This window comes from Cottoperca gobio, unplaced genomic scaffold, assembly GCF_900634415.1.
Source record: "Cottoperca gobio unplaced genomic scaffold, fCotGob3.1 fCotGob3_189arrow_ctg1, whole genome shotgun sequence".
NCBI classification, from domain to species: Eukaryota; Metazoa; Chordata; class Actinopteri; order Perciformes; family Bovichtidae; genus Cottoperca; species Cottoperca gobio.
Genome location: NW_021166832.1, coordinates 253733 through 272500, shown reverse-complemented (window position 1 = coordinate 272500; position 18768 = coordinate 253733). Strand labels below are relative to the sequence as shown.

The 18768-nt window shown below is 43.7% G+C and overlaps 1 protein-coding gene across 2 annotated transcripts in view; it reads right to left on the bottom strand.

Annotated features, from left to right (window-relative positions):
- The window catches only part of rapgef3 (Rap guanine nucleotide exchange factor (GEF) 3), a 29624-nt gene that overhangs the window by 6257 nt on the left and 4599 nt on the right, over window positions 1-18768 (bottom strand). For both annotated transcript variants that reach the window (XM_029426471.1, XM_029426470.1), the window contains 9 exons: window positions 15490-15534; window positions 6539-6645; window positions 6333-6454; window positions 2879-3053; window positions 2365-2449; window positions 1123-1183; window positions 909-985; window positions 675-821; window positions 145-251 (listed from right to left, as the gene is read on the bottom strand). In XM_029426471.1, the coding sequence (XP_029282331.1) occupies window positions 145-251; window positions 675-821; window positions 909-985; window positions 1123-1183; window positions 2365-2449; window positions 2879-3053; window positions 6333-6454; window positions 6539-6645; window positions 15490-15534 (926 nt within the window). The remainder of the gene's footprint in view (window positions 1-144; window positions 252-674; window positions 822-908; window positions 986-1122; window positions 1184-2364; window positions 2450-2878; window positions 3054-6332; window positions 6455-6538; window positions 6646-15489; window positions 15535-18768) is intronic.

The window sequence follows — 18768 nt, the reverse complement described above, 5'->3', positions numbered from 1 at the left end:
ATAACAATCATTAACACCTCGAGCGACAGACGGATCCGTAACACTTGTGTTCTGATGACCGATGCCAGCGCTTGTGTTCTCGCCGCGATACGGTATCTGCTCACGCCCGGGTCAAGTGTCTCGCAGTGCGTCACAGTTTCTCACTTGCTGTTGTTTCCTGCTCCTCCCGGCTCGGCCCAGTCGCTGCTCTTCTCCAACACCAGAACACTTTTCCCATGTTCTTCAAGTCGCACGGTGTTTGCTTCGACATCCTGAAACACAGAAGGGATCGTTAGTGGGTCGGGTTGTGATGCACGCAGAGAAAACACCAGATTGTTGAGCTGACGATGAAGTTTAAATGTGTTCCTGCATGTTCATTGTATTTAAAGTGTGTGTGCACAGTGTCAGCCAAAGATTATTCTGCACTAATATCAGGATTATGACGTCAGACTCCAGAGGAGCGGAGGACGATTGTGGGATCCACAATTTCCTAAATTCACAACATGTTTTTATCCAAACAAATATTCTGCTTCAATCCAGATGTGTTGGTGTTTAAACAACGTGACGAGTTATATTCATTAAAGAAAGGCTCTTCGTTCATTTATTCTTATTCCAAGCTTGGCTCAGAAACCTGGACACAAGCTTTGAATGTAACGTCGCTGCACACTGGCGGAGGAGCGTAACGTCAGACGCACCTTGAGGATGCGTATGAAGTCCTGCTTGTGTACACGCAGGAAGTGGCAGTTGTCTTCTCTCAGGATGATGGTGGCAGCTCGAGGTGCATCGTTCAGCAGAGCGAGCTGCCCGAAGTCTTCGCCCTCATGTAGTGTGGTGACCAGGCCCTGCAGGCACACAGCACCTTCAGCACGACCTCCAAGCAACCAGACCATTATTATTATTATTATTAGTTTAGCAGTACATGCACTTACCTTCCCATGCGTGATCACATTTACAGAGCCTTTCCAGATGATGTACCAAGAAGTGCCTTTGTCCCCCTGACTGAACACTACACAACATAAACACCAACATTTACTCTGCAGCACATGAGGACATGAGGACATTGAAGATGTCGTGCAGAAGAGGACGTTAAGAAGACATCAGTGCACGTCAGAGCAACAGTGCACTGCAGTGTGTCACACTCACACACTGTTCCTGCCTTGGCATGCGATTCAAAGACGAGCACCGCTGCCAGCTCCTTACGCACCTACAGGCACAACAGGTGAGATGTTAGACTGAGCTGCATGGACATGACCTCCTCAGGTTCTTAGTGTGTGAATCAGAGGACACGGGATGGTTTGGTTGGTAACTGCTGCTAGAAATGTTTCTTTCAGTAAGACGAGGTGCGTTCCCATCCACCACGCAGAAAATCTGTTTCATGAAACAGATGCGTCGGAGAGGGACGAGAGGACTCCTGCACACTGACTAACTTGCAAAAATGATATATTTATATCAGGCAAAACGTTTTTGTAAGTTCGATTGCGTGCAGGAGTTTATCTGCAACGTAAGAAGAAAAGCAAAATGGAAACAGATTTAGTGAATAAATGCTGACGTGCGTGAAGCCTGTGGCTTTAACGTCCACTGGAGGGAGGCGAAATATTCTCCTCATGGCTCCACATCTGATGTAACCTTCCTCACACTAATATACAATGAACACAAAGTCTGATTTGTCTGCCCTCTTCTTCTTCTCCTTCTCCTTCTTCTCCTTCTTCTCCTTCTTCTCCTTCTTCTTCTTCTTCTCCTTCTTCTCCTTCTTCTCCTTCTTCTTCTTCTCCTTCTTCTCCTTCTTCTTCTCCTTCTTCTCCTTCTTCTCCTTCTTCTCCTTCTTCTTCTTCTTCTCCTTCTTCTTCTTCTCCTTCTTCTTCTTCTTCTCCTTCTCCTTCTTCTCCTTCTTCTTCTCCTTCTTCTCCTTCTTCTCCTTCTTCTCCTTCTTCTTCTCCTTCTTCTTCTTCTTCTCCTTCTCCTTCTTTTTCTCCTTCTTCTTCTTCTCTCCTTCTTCTCCTTCTTCCTTCTTCTTCTTCTTCTTCTTCTTCTTCTTCTTCTTCTTCTTCTGTTAAAATGCTTTTCTGACAGGAGAATTAGAGCCGCCTGCTGCTTATCTCTTTATGAAGCTCCTCATAATCACATATAAGCGTTAATTAGCATTTTCTTTTGCCGATTTCCTCTGAAATTCGGATAAAGTTTGTGATACATTTAGAAGGAGACGCACCTCGTGTCAAGAGTTGTTCTGTTGATTCTGTTTATGCAACTAGAGAACATGTTAAATGTCAGGTGTACTATTACCATCAAAGTAAGGCTTGTAACTGCAGTGTAATTCTTTTCTACACACAAAAAGTACATCTAGTGTCTTTAACCATGAGGACAGTGATGAAGCAGAGAGTGACTGACAGAGGTGGAGAGATGAGCTGCAGCCTTGACGTGCAGCAGCTCCTCGTAGATGACCTCCAGGTCCTCCGCACTCCTTTGGCTCGGGCTGATCAGGCAGAAGAAAGGTGTGATCAGACACAGGTGCACGGAAAGACCTGAGGACTGTGTGTGTGACGTATGTGGGACTTCATCTCTCTACATTGCACTTTCTGCACATTTCTGCACAAAACTACTGCATGTTTATTTTAATTTAGATATATTGTACATGTTTCCATATAATCTTTTTCATATTTCAATTGTAGATTTCTTCTCTATAGCTTTCACTTTAATTAAAATATATTGTACATATTTCTTTAGTATTTTCTCCCATTTGTATTCTACTATACAGGTTTCATTTGAGTTCAGATATATTGAACATATTTTTATAGTACCTTTCATATTTCTGTAAGTTTCTTCTCTTTCCTTTTAATTCAGAGATATTAGATAATACTACATATAATCATATGTAATAGTCCTAAACGCTCATCATACTGACCATTTGCGTAGAATCATGGTGAGCAGCGCGTCGGGGCCGAGCTGGGAGAGCAGCGACAGACCCTCCTGCAGCTCGTCCTCGCAGTCCTTCTCGTTGCTCACGTGGTTCAGAGCAAGCGAGTCCTGGAAGCGGAAGAACTGAGTGTCCTTGTCATGGAAGTTCAGCTCATGTTTCACTGGAGAACACAGAAATAATAAAACACACATGAGTTTAGAAAAAGGAAACACGTTTTGACCTTTAGCAGAATTAGTTTTCATGTAGTAACTTTACAAAAGTCGACGAGATGCATGGAGATGAGATTGAATTATTCAGAGTGATCCTCTTCAACTGATGAAGCATTTACATCCTGATTGGAGCGCGAGTCTCGTCTAGAGACGTAAAGCGCTTTGTGAACACTTGAATGAAACAAAGACCCTGGCAGACTAATATCAGAATATATTAGAAGAATAGCAGAATATGACAGGATTGCTCATGGAATGATTCACCATACTTCTGCAGAGCTCGCCCAACACTCTGAGATGATGAGAAACCAGCCATTTTGATTTTTTGCGTCTAATTTTGGGTCTCTTTGTAGTCATGGGTCGTCTTATTGTCGTTTGGCGTCTATTTGTAGTCACTTAGTGTCTCTTTGTAGTCACTTAGTGTCTCTTTGTAGTCACTTAGTGTCTCTTTGTAGTCACTTAGTGTATCTTTGTAGTCACTTAGTGTTTCTTTGAAGTAACTTAGTTTCTCTTTGCCGTCACTTAGTATCTCTTTGTAGTAACTACAAAGAGTAACTTTTTAGCAGCTGACTTCCTCGCCTCGCCCCTGGCCTATCTTTTCAATCTATCCCTGGAGACAAACCAAATTCCACTTATTTGGAAATCTGCTTTTGTTCTCCCACTGTTGAAAGGGGGTGCCCCCACTCTCCTAAACAACTACAGACCCATCTCCAAACTGTCTTAAAGAAAGTGCTGGAATCATTGGTGAGTCAACAACTAAAGGACTTTTTAACCACTAATAATATTTTATCTGAACTTCAATCTAGTTTTATGAAAACACACAGCACAACAACGGCCACCTTACAAGTAGTAAATGATTTTATAAAGTTCTTAGACAATAGAGAACATTGTGCAGCACTTTGTATTGACTTATCCAAGGCTTTTGATACAGTGGATCATGCCTTAGTGTCACAAAGACTCTACAGTACAGGTCTCTCAGATCAAGCTGTCTGTTGACAGTGTGTGCGGGCAGAAGATATAACTTCTAGTTCTCTTAATGTATCCAAGGGTGTGCCACAGGGATCTGATGTAGGACCATTGTTATTTGTCATTTATATAAATAATCTTAATCACAATGTTTTAAATGCAAATTTCCATTTGTATGCTGATAACACATTAATTTACAGAACCGTACAGAACTTGGGAACAGGGCTTTTAGTTACACTGCTCCGGCTGCCTGGAACCAGCTGCAGAATGAGCTGAAGCTCAGAGAGCCGGTCTCTCTAACAGACTTAAAGCAACTCTTAAAGACACTGAAGCAGACCGCTGGGTCTGTAAATGTTTTCATTAATGTTGTGATTGTGATTGTTTTTTTTGTCTGTAACTGTGCTGCTGCCTCTCTCGGCCAGGACACTCTTGAAAAAGAGATTTTAATCTCAATGAGGCCATATCCTGGATAAATAAAGGTTATACAGTATATCTCAAAAGTGAGTACACCCTTTAGATTTTTGCAAATATTCTGTTATATCCTTTCAGGGGATAACATTATCCTACTGAAACTTTGATATAACTTAAAGTAGTCAGTGTGCTGCTTGAATAACAGTATAGATTTATTGTCCTTTGAAAATTACTCAGTACACAGCTGTTAATGTCTAAACAGCTGGCAACAAAAGTGAGTACACCCCATAGTGAACATGTCTAAATTGTGCCCAAAGTGTCAATATTTTGTGTGACCACCATTGTTATCTAGCACTGCTTTAACCCTCCTGGGCATGGAATTCACCAGAGCTGCACAGGTTGCTTCTGGAATCTTCTTCCACTCCTCCACGACGACATCACGGAGCGCACGGATGTTGGACACCTTGCACTCCTCCACCTTCCTCTTGAGGATGCCCCACATGTGCTCAATTGGGTTTAGGTCTGGAGACATACTTGGCCAGTCCATCACCTTAACCTTCAGCTTCTTCAGCAAGGCCGTTGTCATCTTGGAGGTGTGTTTAGGGTCATTATCATGTTGGAAAACTGCCCTACGGCCCAGTTTCCGAAGAGAGGGGATCATGCTCTGCTGCAGGATGTCACAGTATATATTGGAATTCATGTGTCCCTCAATGAAATGCAGCTCCCCAGTGCCGGCAGCACTCATGCAGCCCCAGACCATGATGCTGCCACCACCATGCTTGACTGTAGGCAAAACACATTTGTCTTGGTACTCACCAGGGTGCCGCCACACACGCCGGACACCATCTGACCCAAACAGGTTTATTTTGGTCTCATCAGACCACAGGACATGGTTCCAGTAACTCATGTTCTTGGATTCATTGTCTTCAGCAAACTGTTTGCGGGCTTTCTTATGCATCGGTTTCAGAAGGGGCTTCTGTCTGGGGCGACGGCCATACAAACCGATTTGATGCAGTGTGCGGCGTATGGTCTGGGCACTGACAGGCTGACATCCCACTTCTGCAACCTCTGCAGCAATGCTGGAAGCACTCGCACGTCTATTTTTGGAAACCAACCTCTGGATATGACGCTGAGCACGTGGACTCAACTTCTTTGGTCGACCCTGGCGAGGCCTGTTCCGAGTGGAACCTGTCCTGGAAAACCGCTGTATGATCTTAGCCACTGTGCTGCAACTCATTTTCATGGTGTTGGCAATCTTCTTATAGCCAAGGCCATCTTTGTGAAGCGCAATAATCCTTTTTTTCAGCCGCTCAGAGAGTTCCTTGCCATGAGGTGCCATGTTGTCCAGCATTCAGAGAGAATTGTGCCCAAAACACCAAATTTAACAGCCCTGCTTATCATTTACACCTGAATCCTTGTAACACTAACGAGTCACATGACACCAGGGCGGGAAAACAACATCATTGGGCACAATTAGGACATGTTCACTATGGGGTGTACTCACTTTTGTTGCCAGCTGTTTAGACATTAACAGCTGTGTACTGAGTAATTTTCAAAGGACAATAAATCTATACTGTTATTCAAGCAGCACACTGACTACTTTAAGTTATATCAAAGTTTCAGTAGGATAATGTTATCCCCTGAAAGGACATAACAGAATATTTGCAAAAATCTAAAGGGTGTACTCACTTTTGAGATATACTGTAAATATAAATAAATAAATATAAGACAAATATCATGTCAATATCAACTTAATTGTGGCTGCTGGCCAAAGGTTGATAAATGAAACTGTCTAGCAAAGATGGATTTGCATATTTTTCTTGAGACATAATTCTGCAAAACTCTTTAGTTGTTACCATGAACGAGGATTCCTTCATCCACCAGGACCTGCCACATCCCAACCGCCTGGCTTCTTGATTGCAGGCATTCATTTTGTTTCATCAGCCAATCAACAAGCTCCCTCGCAGAACAACATTGTCTGTGAGAGAAATGAAAATGTAAACAGGCATTCTGATTTTGCAGAGGTTATCACATGTTTAAATGACGCTACCAGTGAAGGTACCTGTATGTTTTGAGGTGATGCTTTCTATCTCGGATCAGATCTGTGTTCCTCTCGATTATAACACTGTAGACGGACCTCGCTGCCTTTACAACGCGATCTGAAAGAAACTTAATAAACATGGAGAAAAAGAGATTAAGCAGTTAAACTATTACGGTTTCTCTTCCATAAACATTAATCACACAATCTGTATTCCTGCCACGAGGGGTCTGAATGACAACAACAGTAGAAGCTGGAGTTTGGTGTGGTGGTGCAGCAGCGGTGCATCATGGGAGTTTGGTGTGGAGGTGCAGCAGCGGTGCATCATGGGAGTTTGGTGTGGTGGTGCAGCAGCGGTGCATCATGGGAGTTTGGTGTGGAGGTGCAGCAGCGGTGCATCATGGGAGTTTGGTGTGGTGGTGCAGCAGCGGTGCATCATGGGAGTTTGGTGTGGTGGTGCAGCAGCGGTGCATCATGGGAGTTTGGTGTGGAGGTGCAGCAGCGGTGCATCATGGGAGTTTGGTGTGGTGGTGCAGCAGCGGTGCATCATGGGAGTTTGGTGTGGAGGTGCAGCAGCGGTGCATCATGGGAGTTTGGTGTGGTGGTGCAGCAGCGGTGCATCATGGGAGTTTGGTGTGGTGGTGCAGCAGCGGTGCATCATGGGAGTTTGGTGTGGAGGTGCAGCAGCGGTGCATCATGGGAGTTTGGTGTGGTGGTGCAGCAGCGGTGCATCATGGGAGTTTGGTGTGGAGGTGCAGCGGTGCAGCAGCGGTGCATCATGGGAGTTTGGTGTGGTGGTGCAGCAGCGGTGCATCATGGGAGTTTGGTGTGGTGGTGCAGCAGCGGTGCATCATGGGACTTTGGTGTGGTGGTGCAGCAGCGGTGCATCATGGGAGTTCTTCTTCCTCCTCTGATTCAAAGGTTAAACATCAGAGTTTCTCCTGCACGCTGTTCGGCTGCCGCTAACGTTTGTTCAGCTTGTTTCTCTGAGAACTTAAGATCCAGACGTTCAGGACTAAAATCCTTCATCCTTCAAATATAGAGTTAAAAACACCAGGATGTAGAAAGTGTCTTAAAACTGGATAAACAGTCAGTTTATGAAGCTTCTGCAGACAAACACAACGCTGACGCTGCTCAAAGGGGAGATGACGCCAACGAAGTTAGCAGAGCCGGTGAAGTTATTTGGATCAGAGGATTCTGTAACAAACTGCAAAAACCCGGTCTGACCGGTCGGCCTTTGGTTATAATAGACGAGTATCAAAATCCACACAACTGGGGCTTTGACTTTATTGAGGCCATAAAAGAAAAACACTTCATGGCAACTTTTGCACTCGTAGCGTCGCTACCGTAAACGCGTGAATAGACGGAAGCAGCAGCACGAGCACATGAGCTCTGCATCACTACCTTTCATGGGAGTTGTGTTACATTCAATGAAGTGATTGTGCACATAAAGACGGAGGATATGGAACACAGGAGGTCTTGTTTACTGAAACAGACGGCTTGTGTTTTGGCGGCAGACAGAAGTTAGCATAAAAAAAACAAGTGCGCATGTGTGAGTGAAAGAGAGACTTTCTTTGCATTTCCCCTGAGTGTGAAGACCATGTGTGATGGCACGTACGTCAACAGCCTGAGTGGAGAGTTCTGTGGGCGTTGGAGTGTGTGTGTGTGTGTGTGTGTGTGTGTGTGTGTGTGGGTAGCAGGAGGTGAGAATGTGTTAAAACTCTCCCACACCTCGCTGTTCCCAGCCTCTACAACTCACATGCAGCGACAACTAACTTTCACTTCATGACCACCCTCAGTGTATTTCCTTTGAACCTGTCTCGATTCTTACACCCCCCCCCATTACTCCCACACCCTGACACACACACACACACACACACACACACAACTCACTTGGGTCTCAAACCAAAAACTGCAGACTGCAGACAGGGCTGCACAACCTGTCAGCCACCGATGCAGAAGCAAGGCTTATGTAACAAGAATGTGCTTTGTTTTTGGCTGTAATGCGGCTGTCCTATTTCTTTTCAGGCTTTACAGTACGGGCTGCTTCTATTTCAAAGACAATCTGGATCAAACCACCACACAACAATATCTAATGTCTTAATGATTGACATTTGTTATCGCCTCTCTCTCTCACGTCTCCTGCAGTAAGTCCTGTGACTCCACGAGTGTTTCAGATCCCTGTTTGTTCTTTGGATTCTCCTCAAGGCTCTGCTTTTTGAGATGCACACAGAATCCAACAGTGACCATCTTTTTAGATTTTGGGCTATTTATCTTCTATAACTCGTGTTCTGTGAGACGAGAGGAAACATGAGAACATCAGAGTGTGTGTTTGTAACTTAATACATATCTCTAAAGGAGCTTTTTCTCACACTCTTCAGCAGAAATCTCCACTTCAGTAGCACTTACATACACCAAACGTTCCACTTTCATTCCTCTCTATGTTCTATATGTTGCTGTATTAACTATAGTGCTGTCAGCTGGATTTGATTTGAATATTAAACCTTCATCTTTGCTCTCTACATATTAGCTGTGCACAAACTACCAGTTATAAACTTCTTTTTAAAACACAAACATTTGAAAAGGATCTCAGTATCGGCCATGAGAAGCAGGTAATTATCAGTATCAAAATAAATGCACATCGTGCATCCCTAAGTTGAGCCTGTCACTCCCCCTCCGGCCGGTTCCCAGACCTGACATCACGGAGTAAATGTGTCCGAGGCGTCTGCTGTGTTATGCTGTCTCGAGGTCAGCAGGGTTCCCAGGGGCCCGGTTTCCCCTGGGACTCACATTCTCAGGCATGTCAGCTCCAAAACCTATTTTCTTGATGGACAATTTTCCATTACCCAACCCAGTCCTTATAAAAACAATATGAGAAGCCATATTTCAGTGAGGCGAGCCTCGCCCCGCTGATAAACATCACGTAAACATGCAGGAACATTTTTTATGTCAGTGAACTGTGTACTTGGACTATTATCCTTGCACGCCACACATATTCTCTTCACTGTTTAACTTTTGCACAGCAATTCATTTTGCAAATTCTGCACAGAACTGTACAGCTCTTCAATCCAAAACACCGTTATATCGTAGCATACATACTGCAGTCATATTGTGCATATTTGTACGCCCCAAAGGCAGAAAAAAACCTCAAACATATCAACGTGTTGTTTAAACGCTCTGATACTCCTTTTTATGTTTATTGAATACATCAAACACCAAGGCTGATTCCTTGTAAGTCAATAATATTCTGATTGTTTATTGTCTGACTGTTGGACACCTAACCTGTTATCTAGGAGTTATAACCGGCAGGTTGTTGTTGAGACGAATTACAGAGCAAACACCTTCCAGTGTGCGCTGATGCATGGGCCGTTTGTAAGGTGTGGACAGGAAGCTATTGCACATTTTATGACCCGGGTCCATTGTGCTGTAAAGGTCATTCAGACTGCTGCTGTTACGTGTAGCAATCCATTTCATATTGTTCTGCAGGTCACTATCACACAGGAGTTGTTGCAAGACCGTAGTAGACATCTGTAACCTGCTGGAGGACAGTGTTAGTCACAATCTTCTGAAGTCTGTGGTACGTGCTGTGGTTCCATGTATGAAGAGGACAGTGATCCGCCGTGTGTCTCCTCTGTGACCTTGGTGGGCTGTGCTGTGTGAGAAGCGGCAGGTACAGGTGAACACTGTGTGAGGACGAGGAGCTTTATGCAGCGCTGTGTTCTTCAGATGTACCTGAGAACAATACAAGACCACAATACCAGACACAACATTTCCATCCTGCGATTTATGACTGATCTGGGTTTTTCCAGGCCTTTGATTCGGTCGGTCCTCATCAGTTTTCAGAAGTTGTAGATTTAGTTTATGTGAACTTACACTTCTGACCTAACCTAGATGTGTGTGGGAAAGTTGCCTATAGAAAACATTATATAACTGCACAACCTATGGAGCATTCAAGCTCTGGAATATGTTTAAAACATGCACAGACTTGAAATTCTCTTCCCATGGTGCACACAAATGGATATTAAGTCTTATCAACATTAATTTGGCTGTGATTCATGTTTTGAATTTAAATGAATTGTAACTTTATAGTTTTATAGTATAGTGTGATAGAGACTATGTCATGGTGTTTTAGTGTCTGTTGATTGTTCTGTGTACCTGCCCAGAGACCGCAGTTTATAGCTGAAACTGCCATAAATCATCTCTTCTCTTTTTGAGATTAATGTTATTTAATGCTTTGTCCTTGTTTAATAAAGACTCATACTACAAATGTATCCAATCTACAAAGTCCTGTACCTGCAGAACTCAACCTCCTCAGTGTTGCTAACACACAATTACACACTCTGGTAGCTGGAACATTTTGTTACAGAAATGCAAAACGTACTTCTGAATGTGAACACAGATCAGGAGCTAGTGAGCTTGTGATGCTGAGTTCTGCTTCAGTGCACTTATGTGGGAAAATGAATCAAACACAGGTTATTAAAAACAATCCGTCTTGCACGGTGCTCTCAGAACGCGTGATGCTCTTTAAGAATGTGGAGCCAACACTTGCTGAGCAACTGAACAAAGATCCTGCAGCCTCCTGCAGATGCCATCACTCTCCATCTCCACCTACATCCTCCATCTACATCTACACTCTACATCCTCCATCTACATCTACATCCTACATCCCCCATCTACATCTAAATATCCATCTACATCTAAATATCCATCTACATCCTCCATCACTCTCCATCTAGGATGTAGATGTAGCTGTGGATCCCACAATCTATCTACTATCTACATTGTATATGGAGGATGTAGATGTAGATGGAGGATGTAGACGTAGGATGTAGATGGATGATGTAGACGTAGCATCTACATCTACATCCTCCATCTACATGTACATCCTACATCTACATCCTCCATCTACATCCTCTATCTACATCTACATCCTCCATCTACATCTACATCCTCCATCTACATTCTCCATCTACATCCTACATCTACATCCTCCATCTACATCTACATCCTCCATCTACATTCTCCATCTACATCCTCCATCTACAGCTACATTTACATACTACATCCTACATCCTCCATCTACATCCTCTATCTACATCTACATCCTCTCTCTACATCCTATATCCTCCATCTACGTCACATCCTCTCTCTCTCTCTCTCTCTCTCTGTCTCTCTCTCTCTCTCTCTCTCTCTGTCTCTCTCTCTCGTCTCTCTCTCTGTCTCTCTGTCTCTCTCTCTCTCTCTCCTCTCTCCTCCTCTCGTCTCTCTCTCTCTCGTCTCTCTCTCTTCTCTCTCTCTCTCTGTCTCTCTCTCTCTCTCTCTCTGTCCTATGTCTCTATGTCTCTCTCTCTCTCTCTGTCTATGTCTCTATGTCTCTCTCTCTCTCTCTCTCTCTCTCTCTCTCTCTCTCTCTCTCTCTCTCTCTCTCTCTCTCTGTCTCTGTCTCTCTCTCTCTCTCTCTCTCTGTCTCTCTGTCTCTCTGTCTCTGTCTGTCTCTGTCTATGTCTCTATGTCTCTCTGTCTCTCTCTCTATTGTTAGTTCCCCAGAGGACTGCAGACTCTTTAACAACATCCATCCAGAAGTGAAACTCATACTATACCAACTCAACGATAACTTTCTGTGAGAATGTGCAACATGTCTGTCCCTGTTATGAGCGTTTTAAAATGTCTCCTTGCTGTTGGAGAACAGAGATAAGGCATGTGTGGGGAGGGTCAATTAACTGTGGGCCCTGGAGTGCCCTTTAGACTCCTTGTGACTGCCTGCCCTGCTAGGAATGTGTTTTTTAAGACTTGCATGGGTAGTAATGCAGGATATTATAACAACAAAAGAACAAGTTCAGCAGTTTGAGAGGATGCAAGCACTGCAACTCTGGATGATAGAGGGAGAGAGAGAGAGAGAGAGAGAGAGAGAGAGAGAGAGAGAGAGAGAGAGAGAGAGAGAGAGAGAGAGAGAGACAGAGAGAGAGAGCGAGAGAGAGAGAGAGAGAGACAGAGAGAGGGAGAGATCTGTGCCAGCCAGAGTCAAACATGATGCTCAGCTAGTTTGCAGTGTGACATATAGAGCCTGAGATGTGCAGACAAACCTGATTATTGAGGTCTTGAATAAAACATTACAAAGGATGACTTACTATAAGATGCTAAATAATAAATAATCCAACTTTCAACAGTTATATTTATTAAAAATGTCCCTTTTCAATAATGTTGGAAGAGACAATCCTGCTTAAAGTTCAAATATGTTCCAATAAAATGTCTTAAAAGAACTAGACCTATGGTATATGTAGTGAGTTGTGTTCCAGAGACATGTGTAATGTCCCTGAAGGCAACGTTTCCTCTCTCTCCTGTCATGGTGTCATCAGTCCTGTGTTGTATATGTAGTGAGTTGTGTTCCAGAGACATGTGTAATGTCCCTGAAGGCAACGTTTCCTCTCTCTCCTGTCATGGTGTCATCAGTCCTGTGTTGTATATGTAGTGAGACAGAGACATGTGTAATGTTCCTGAAGGTAACGTTTCCTCTCTCTCCTGTCATGGTGTCATCAGTCCTGTGTTGTATATGTAGTGAGACAGAGAGATGTGTAATGTTCCTGAAGGTAACGTTTCCTCTCTCTCCTGTCATGGTGTCATCAGTCCTGTGTTGTATATGTAGTGAGACAGAGAAATGTGTAATGTCCCTGAAGGTAACGTTTCCTCTCTCTCCTGTCATGGTGTCATCAGTCCTGTGTTGTATATGTAGTGAGACAGAGACATGTGTAATGTTCCTGAAGGTAACGTTTCCTCTCTCTCCTGTCATGGTGTCATCAGTCCTGTGTTGTATATGTAGTGAGACAGAGAGATGTGTAATGTTCCTGAAGGTAACGTTTCCTCTCTCTCCTGTCATGGTGTCATCAGTCCTGTGTTGTATATGTAGTGAGTTGTGTTCCAGAGACATGTGTAATGTCCCTGAAGGCAACGTTTCCTCTCTCTCCTGTCATGGTGTCATCAGTCCTGTGTTGTATATGTAGTGAGACAGAGACATGTGTAATGTTCCTGAAGGTAACGTTTCCTCTCTCTCCTGTCATGGTGTCATCAGTCCTGTGTTGTATATGTAGTGAGACAGAGACATGTGTAATGTCCCTGAAGGTAACGTTTCCTCTCTCTCCTGTCATGGTGTCATCAGTCCTGTGTTGTATATGTAGTGAGTTGTGTTCCAGAGACATGTGTAATGTCCCTGAAGGCAACGTTTCCTCTCTCTCCTGTCATGGTGTCATCAGTCCTGTGTTGTATATGTAGTGAGTTGTGTTCCAGAGACATGTGTAATGTCCCTGAAGGCAACGTTTCCTCTCTCTCCTGTCATGGTGTCATCAGTCCTGTGTTGTATATGTAGTGAGACAGAGACATGTGTAATGTTCCTGAAGGTAACGTTTCCTCTCTCTCCTGTCATGGTGTCATCAGTCCTGTGTTGTATATGTAGTGAGACAGAGAGATGTGTAATGTCCCTGAAGGTAACGTTTCCTCTCTCTCCTGTCATGGTGTCATCAGTCCTGTGTTGTATATGTAGTGAGACAGAGACATGTGTAATGTTCCTGAAGGTAACGTTTCCTCTCTCTCTCCTGTCATGGTGTCATCAGTCCTGTGTTGTATATGTAGTGAGACAGAGACATGTGTAATGTTCCTGAAGGTAACGTTTCCTCTCTCTCCTGTCATGGTGTCATCAGTCCTGTGTTGTATATGTAGTGAGACAGAGAAATGTGTAATGTCCCTGAAGGTAACGTTTCCTCTCTCTCCTGTCATGGTGTCATCAGTCCTGTGTTGTATATGTAGTGAGACAGAGACATGTGTAATGTCCCTGAAGGTAACGTTTCCTCTCTCCTGTCATGGTGTCATCAGTCCTGTGTTGTATATGTAGTGAGACAGAGACATGTGTAATGTTCCTGAAGGTAACGTTTCCTCTCTCTCCTGTCATGGTGTCATCAGTCCTGTGTTGTATATGTAGTGAGACAGAGAAATGTGTAATGTCCCTGAAGGTAACGTTTCCTCTCTCTCCTGTCATGGTGTCATCAGTCCTGTGTTGTATATGTAGTGAGACAGAGACATGTGTAATGTCCCTGAAGGTAACGTTTCCTCTCTCCTGTCATGGTGTCATCAGTCCTGTGTTGTATATGTAGTGAGACAGAGACATGTGTAATGTTCCTGAAGGTAACGTTTCCTCTCTCTCCTGTCATGGCGTCGTCTCCCCTTTGAGCAGTGTCAGCGTTGTGTTTGTCTGCAGAAGCTTCATAAACTGACTGTTTATCCACTTTTAAGACACTTTTTACATCCCGGTGTTTTTAACTCTATATTTGAGGTCCAATCTAGGTCCACCGGAGAAACATTGATTTTTAACATGAAATTGCTTTATTCACTGTTTTTACCATTTTTAATCACCAGGATCGTTTATTCTGTAAAGGGGGAGACCTCTGAGGATAATTCGGCTTCTGGTAAAAACGTCCTGAACATTTGGATCTTAAGTTCTCTGAGAAACAAGATGAGCTGCTGAATCAGGAACACTGAAGGAATCCTAACGGGAGAACTCCCATGATGCACCGCTGCTGCACCACCACACCAAACTCCCATGATGCACTGCTGCTGCGCCACTACACCAAACTCCCATGATGCACTGCTGCTGCACCACCACACCAAACTCACATGATGCACTGCTGCTGCACCACCACACCAAACTCCCATGATGCACTGCTGCTGCACCACCACACCAAACTCCCATGATGCACTGCTGCTGCACCACCACACCAAACTCCCATGATGCACTGCTGCTGCACCACCACACCAAGCTCCAGCTTCTACTGATGTTTTCATTCAGAGACTAGTGGCAGATAATTACAGATTGTGTGTTTGAGTTCACTTCATTGTGTCTCTTCTTGTGTTCAGCAGGAGTTTAAAAACAGCAGTGAGAACTTTGGATTACTCTCTGTTAAGGGGGGGGGGGGGGGGCTGTAGCTCACCTGCTTCATGGTGTCCTTTGAATTCAGGGCCTCTGGCAGCGGAGTCTAAGAGAAACAGGAAGAGAGACGTTATCACCACTGAGACATTTCTGCATATCCAAAGCCTCTGAAATAAAGCAGATAACCTGCTTCGGAGCGTCATTCCACAGGAACTGGCTGGACAAGCTCGCTGATGATAATCTCGCAGCCATTGCACCAAATAAACACTTACAACCAAGCTGGACTTTCCAGATAGAAAGAATAATTATTTTCTTTTCATTTGGATGAAGGTCAACACAAATACATTATCTCACCCTGCGCTGTGTTACCATTGTCTCCAGCGTGGTGTGGGTGGGTGTCAAGTGTGTGTGATGAAGTGGGAGGAAGGAGTACATAGACATGAGCAGAGGAGAGTACACAGCCTGTCGCCGCGCGTTTTGTTAAGTGAAAAGGTTGCTTTTAACTACAGACTATTCTTTTCCTGTGAAAAGGCTTTTGAAGAACCATTAAATGCCCTGCAGCGATTGTAACATTTACACAAATGTACCCAAACATCACTTATAGAAACAAATACTATTTAGAAGTTCTTATAATTCTGGTTTAATGCACGCCATAAACAATCCTCGTGGTGCTGTTATCTGAATCAGATGGCGCAGTAAAAACAAGAAAGTTAAAAAGTTCAAGAAAGTTAAATACAATATGATAAGAGTAAAAGATCAGAGTTCTCTGAGTGTGGGGAAACAACGATGCAAATATACATATATATATAATTATAATAAACAAAAGTACATAATACTATTATAAAACATACAGATATAGTGTCTTGGCCCTTTTGTTAGAATTAGAAAGACGTTTATATTGTTAAATGTACATATATGCATATTTTGTTTGCCACCATAATTTATTATTTTATTTATTTATTTACATTTATTTACATTTATTATAAAGATATTCGTCTTCTTTTCACCACATTTACAACGTGCAGTCTTTAAAGACAGAATGTCTTGGTGTGAGAAGAACAATGAAGGTGTTTCTGAACATTCATCACAGAAACAGCAGCTCGTGTTTATTCTAAATGCACATGTAGTGATTGGCAGGGACATATTTATGAATAATGTTGAAGGATTCCTTATTCACAATAAGGTATTTATGACTTTATATCAATCACAGACCGATTATGATGGAACAAAGTGATGCCAGCTGTCGTCTGATTGGCTGTTTCCTGCTGTCGGACTGTTACTATTTGTTTTACAGAAGATAGTAACTGTGATCCTCCACAGCACACCTTTGAAGAAACAGGAGATTAAACTCCTCGATGCCCACCAGACGTTTCGTTCTAAACCAAACCTCTAGTAAAAAATCGCAGATTTAAGGTGACGCAGATCTCCAGGGGGAAAAGTGACGAACTGCTCGCGTGCCAGAGAACACGTTGTTATTGCTTCTCGTGCGTTATTATTCGGAGATGGTTCTGGATCTCACGCATCTTCCTGAGAGGATTATCTCACACGAGACAACCTGACAGCTGCTACATCCGGGGACTGGAGCAGTATGAGACGAACAGGTAAGAGCCCTGTCGCACTATCACCTGTTGCACTGTGAGGGAAACTGTTTTTACACCCAACAGTCCCACGTGCGTCCTGTTCGTTGTTTCCTTATCTTATTCTCATCCCGTCGTCCACCTGTAGCGTTATTCCAAAGAACTATTGTTTTCAGTGACGTATGAAGGTTTATTCTCAGGTAATTAAGATATTTAGTGACATGTCTGCAGTCTGGACTCTCACACAATGAGTGCAAACTGATTTATCGCCCCACGGTTCACTTTCTCTCATCAGTGGGTCGCATCATGTTGCAAGAACCAATATGTGCCCACTGGGATGGATACCACACACACACACACACACACACACCTGAGAAGTCTTTGCTGCATGCTTTGTGTGCCGTGCAGCCGGATCTGTCACGTGACCAGAGCCTGAATGGCATGATGCCAATTTAACTGACACAAAGAAACACTGGGACTGTTGCTGTGGTTGAAGTTCCACAACTGACTGATAAAGTCTCCATAAAAGCATCGAGCAACATGTGAGTGGATGAAGAATGTGGAACAACCAGACCTCCGTCAGCTCTGTGGACGGCCGACACAATTGGGAATATGTTATGAATGTGTCTCTGGTATCGAGGCGTGCGGACAGGGAGACATGATGATGTCTCCTAACGATGACAGGAAGTAAAGCTCAGTTTGGAGGTGCATGAGAAGGAGTCAGTGAACACCTCCATGTTGGTTCAGTTGAGCTAATTGTTGATGTCGTGGCTAAATGAGCAGCAGAGATACTGGAACCTGAACATCGCTCTTAGAGCCAGTATAATACAAACAACCACAAGATACTTTATGGTGTTTCTTTAGCACGCTGTCGACTTGAACTTTACACTTCTGTGTAAATCTTGTTCTTGTCCTGGCGATGACATCCCTGTGGAAGTGTCATTCATCATGTATAAGATAACGTGAGTCAACACTCGGCGCAGCAGCAGCACGTTGAAGCGCTCCTGTGGCAGAATGTGAGTCACAGAGGTTATTGAGCTCGGCTTGTCACCGTAGTATAAAGGAACATACTTGTAGGTAAAGCTCTCGAGCAGCAGGAAGTTCAGGCTGTGGAGATTTACAGTCGACCTCTTGATGCTTAAAGTAAATGTCGAGCCTCCCTGTCCTGTGACTTCCTGTGACCCGGAGACTTTGTGCTTTCTTTTTACAAACTCTTGCAGTTGAGCTGAAGGTGAACAATACACAATACACTAATTATAACCTGCAAGTAATAAAACAAAGACGTCGCGCTCCGTTTCCCGCGTGTCCCACACCCAATCTGCTCCAACAATAGAGAGATCTGCTCCACTGGAAGCGTTATAAATATGCCAGTTTCTGTTTTGGGGACTTGAACTGTGCGACTGTGGAGGTTAGAGGAAGTGAAGTTAACTCATAAACACATCTCAGCTGCTCTCTGACAAACACACCGTCTCTGCTGCGACTCCACACGTCTCGCTGACTTCCAGCACACAATGTCTTCAATGCAACTTCCTCGTGTGCTGGAGGAGAGGTGTCCCTTTAAAGACACAAGTTCTGATTGTACTTTGAGAAGCTGTCAGCTCGTCCAGCATTTACTAATTCAAGACATCTTGCAGAGCGTATTTTGTGATATGAACATTATTACGTTAGAGCTGCAGCAGATATTTAATAATCCATTCATTGTTAAAGTAGTTTGTCATGCAGAAATGTTGTTTTCAGCCTCTCAAATGTGGAGATTTGCTGCT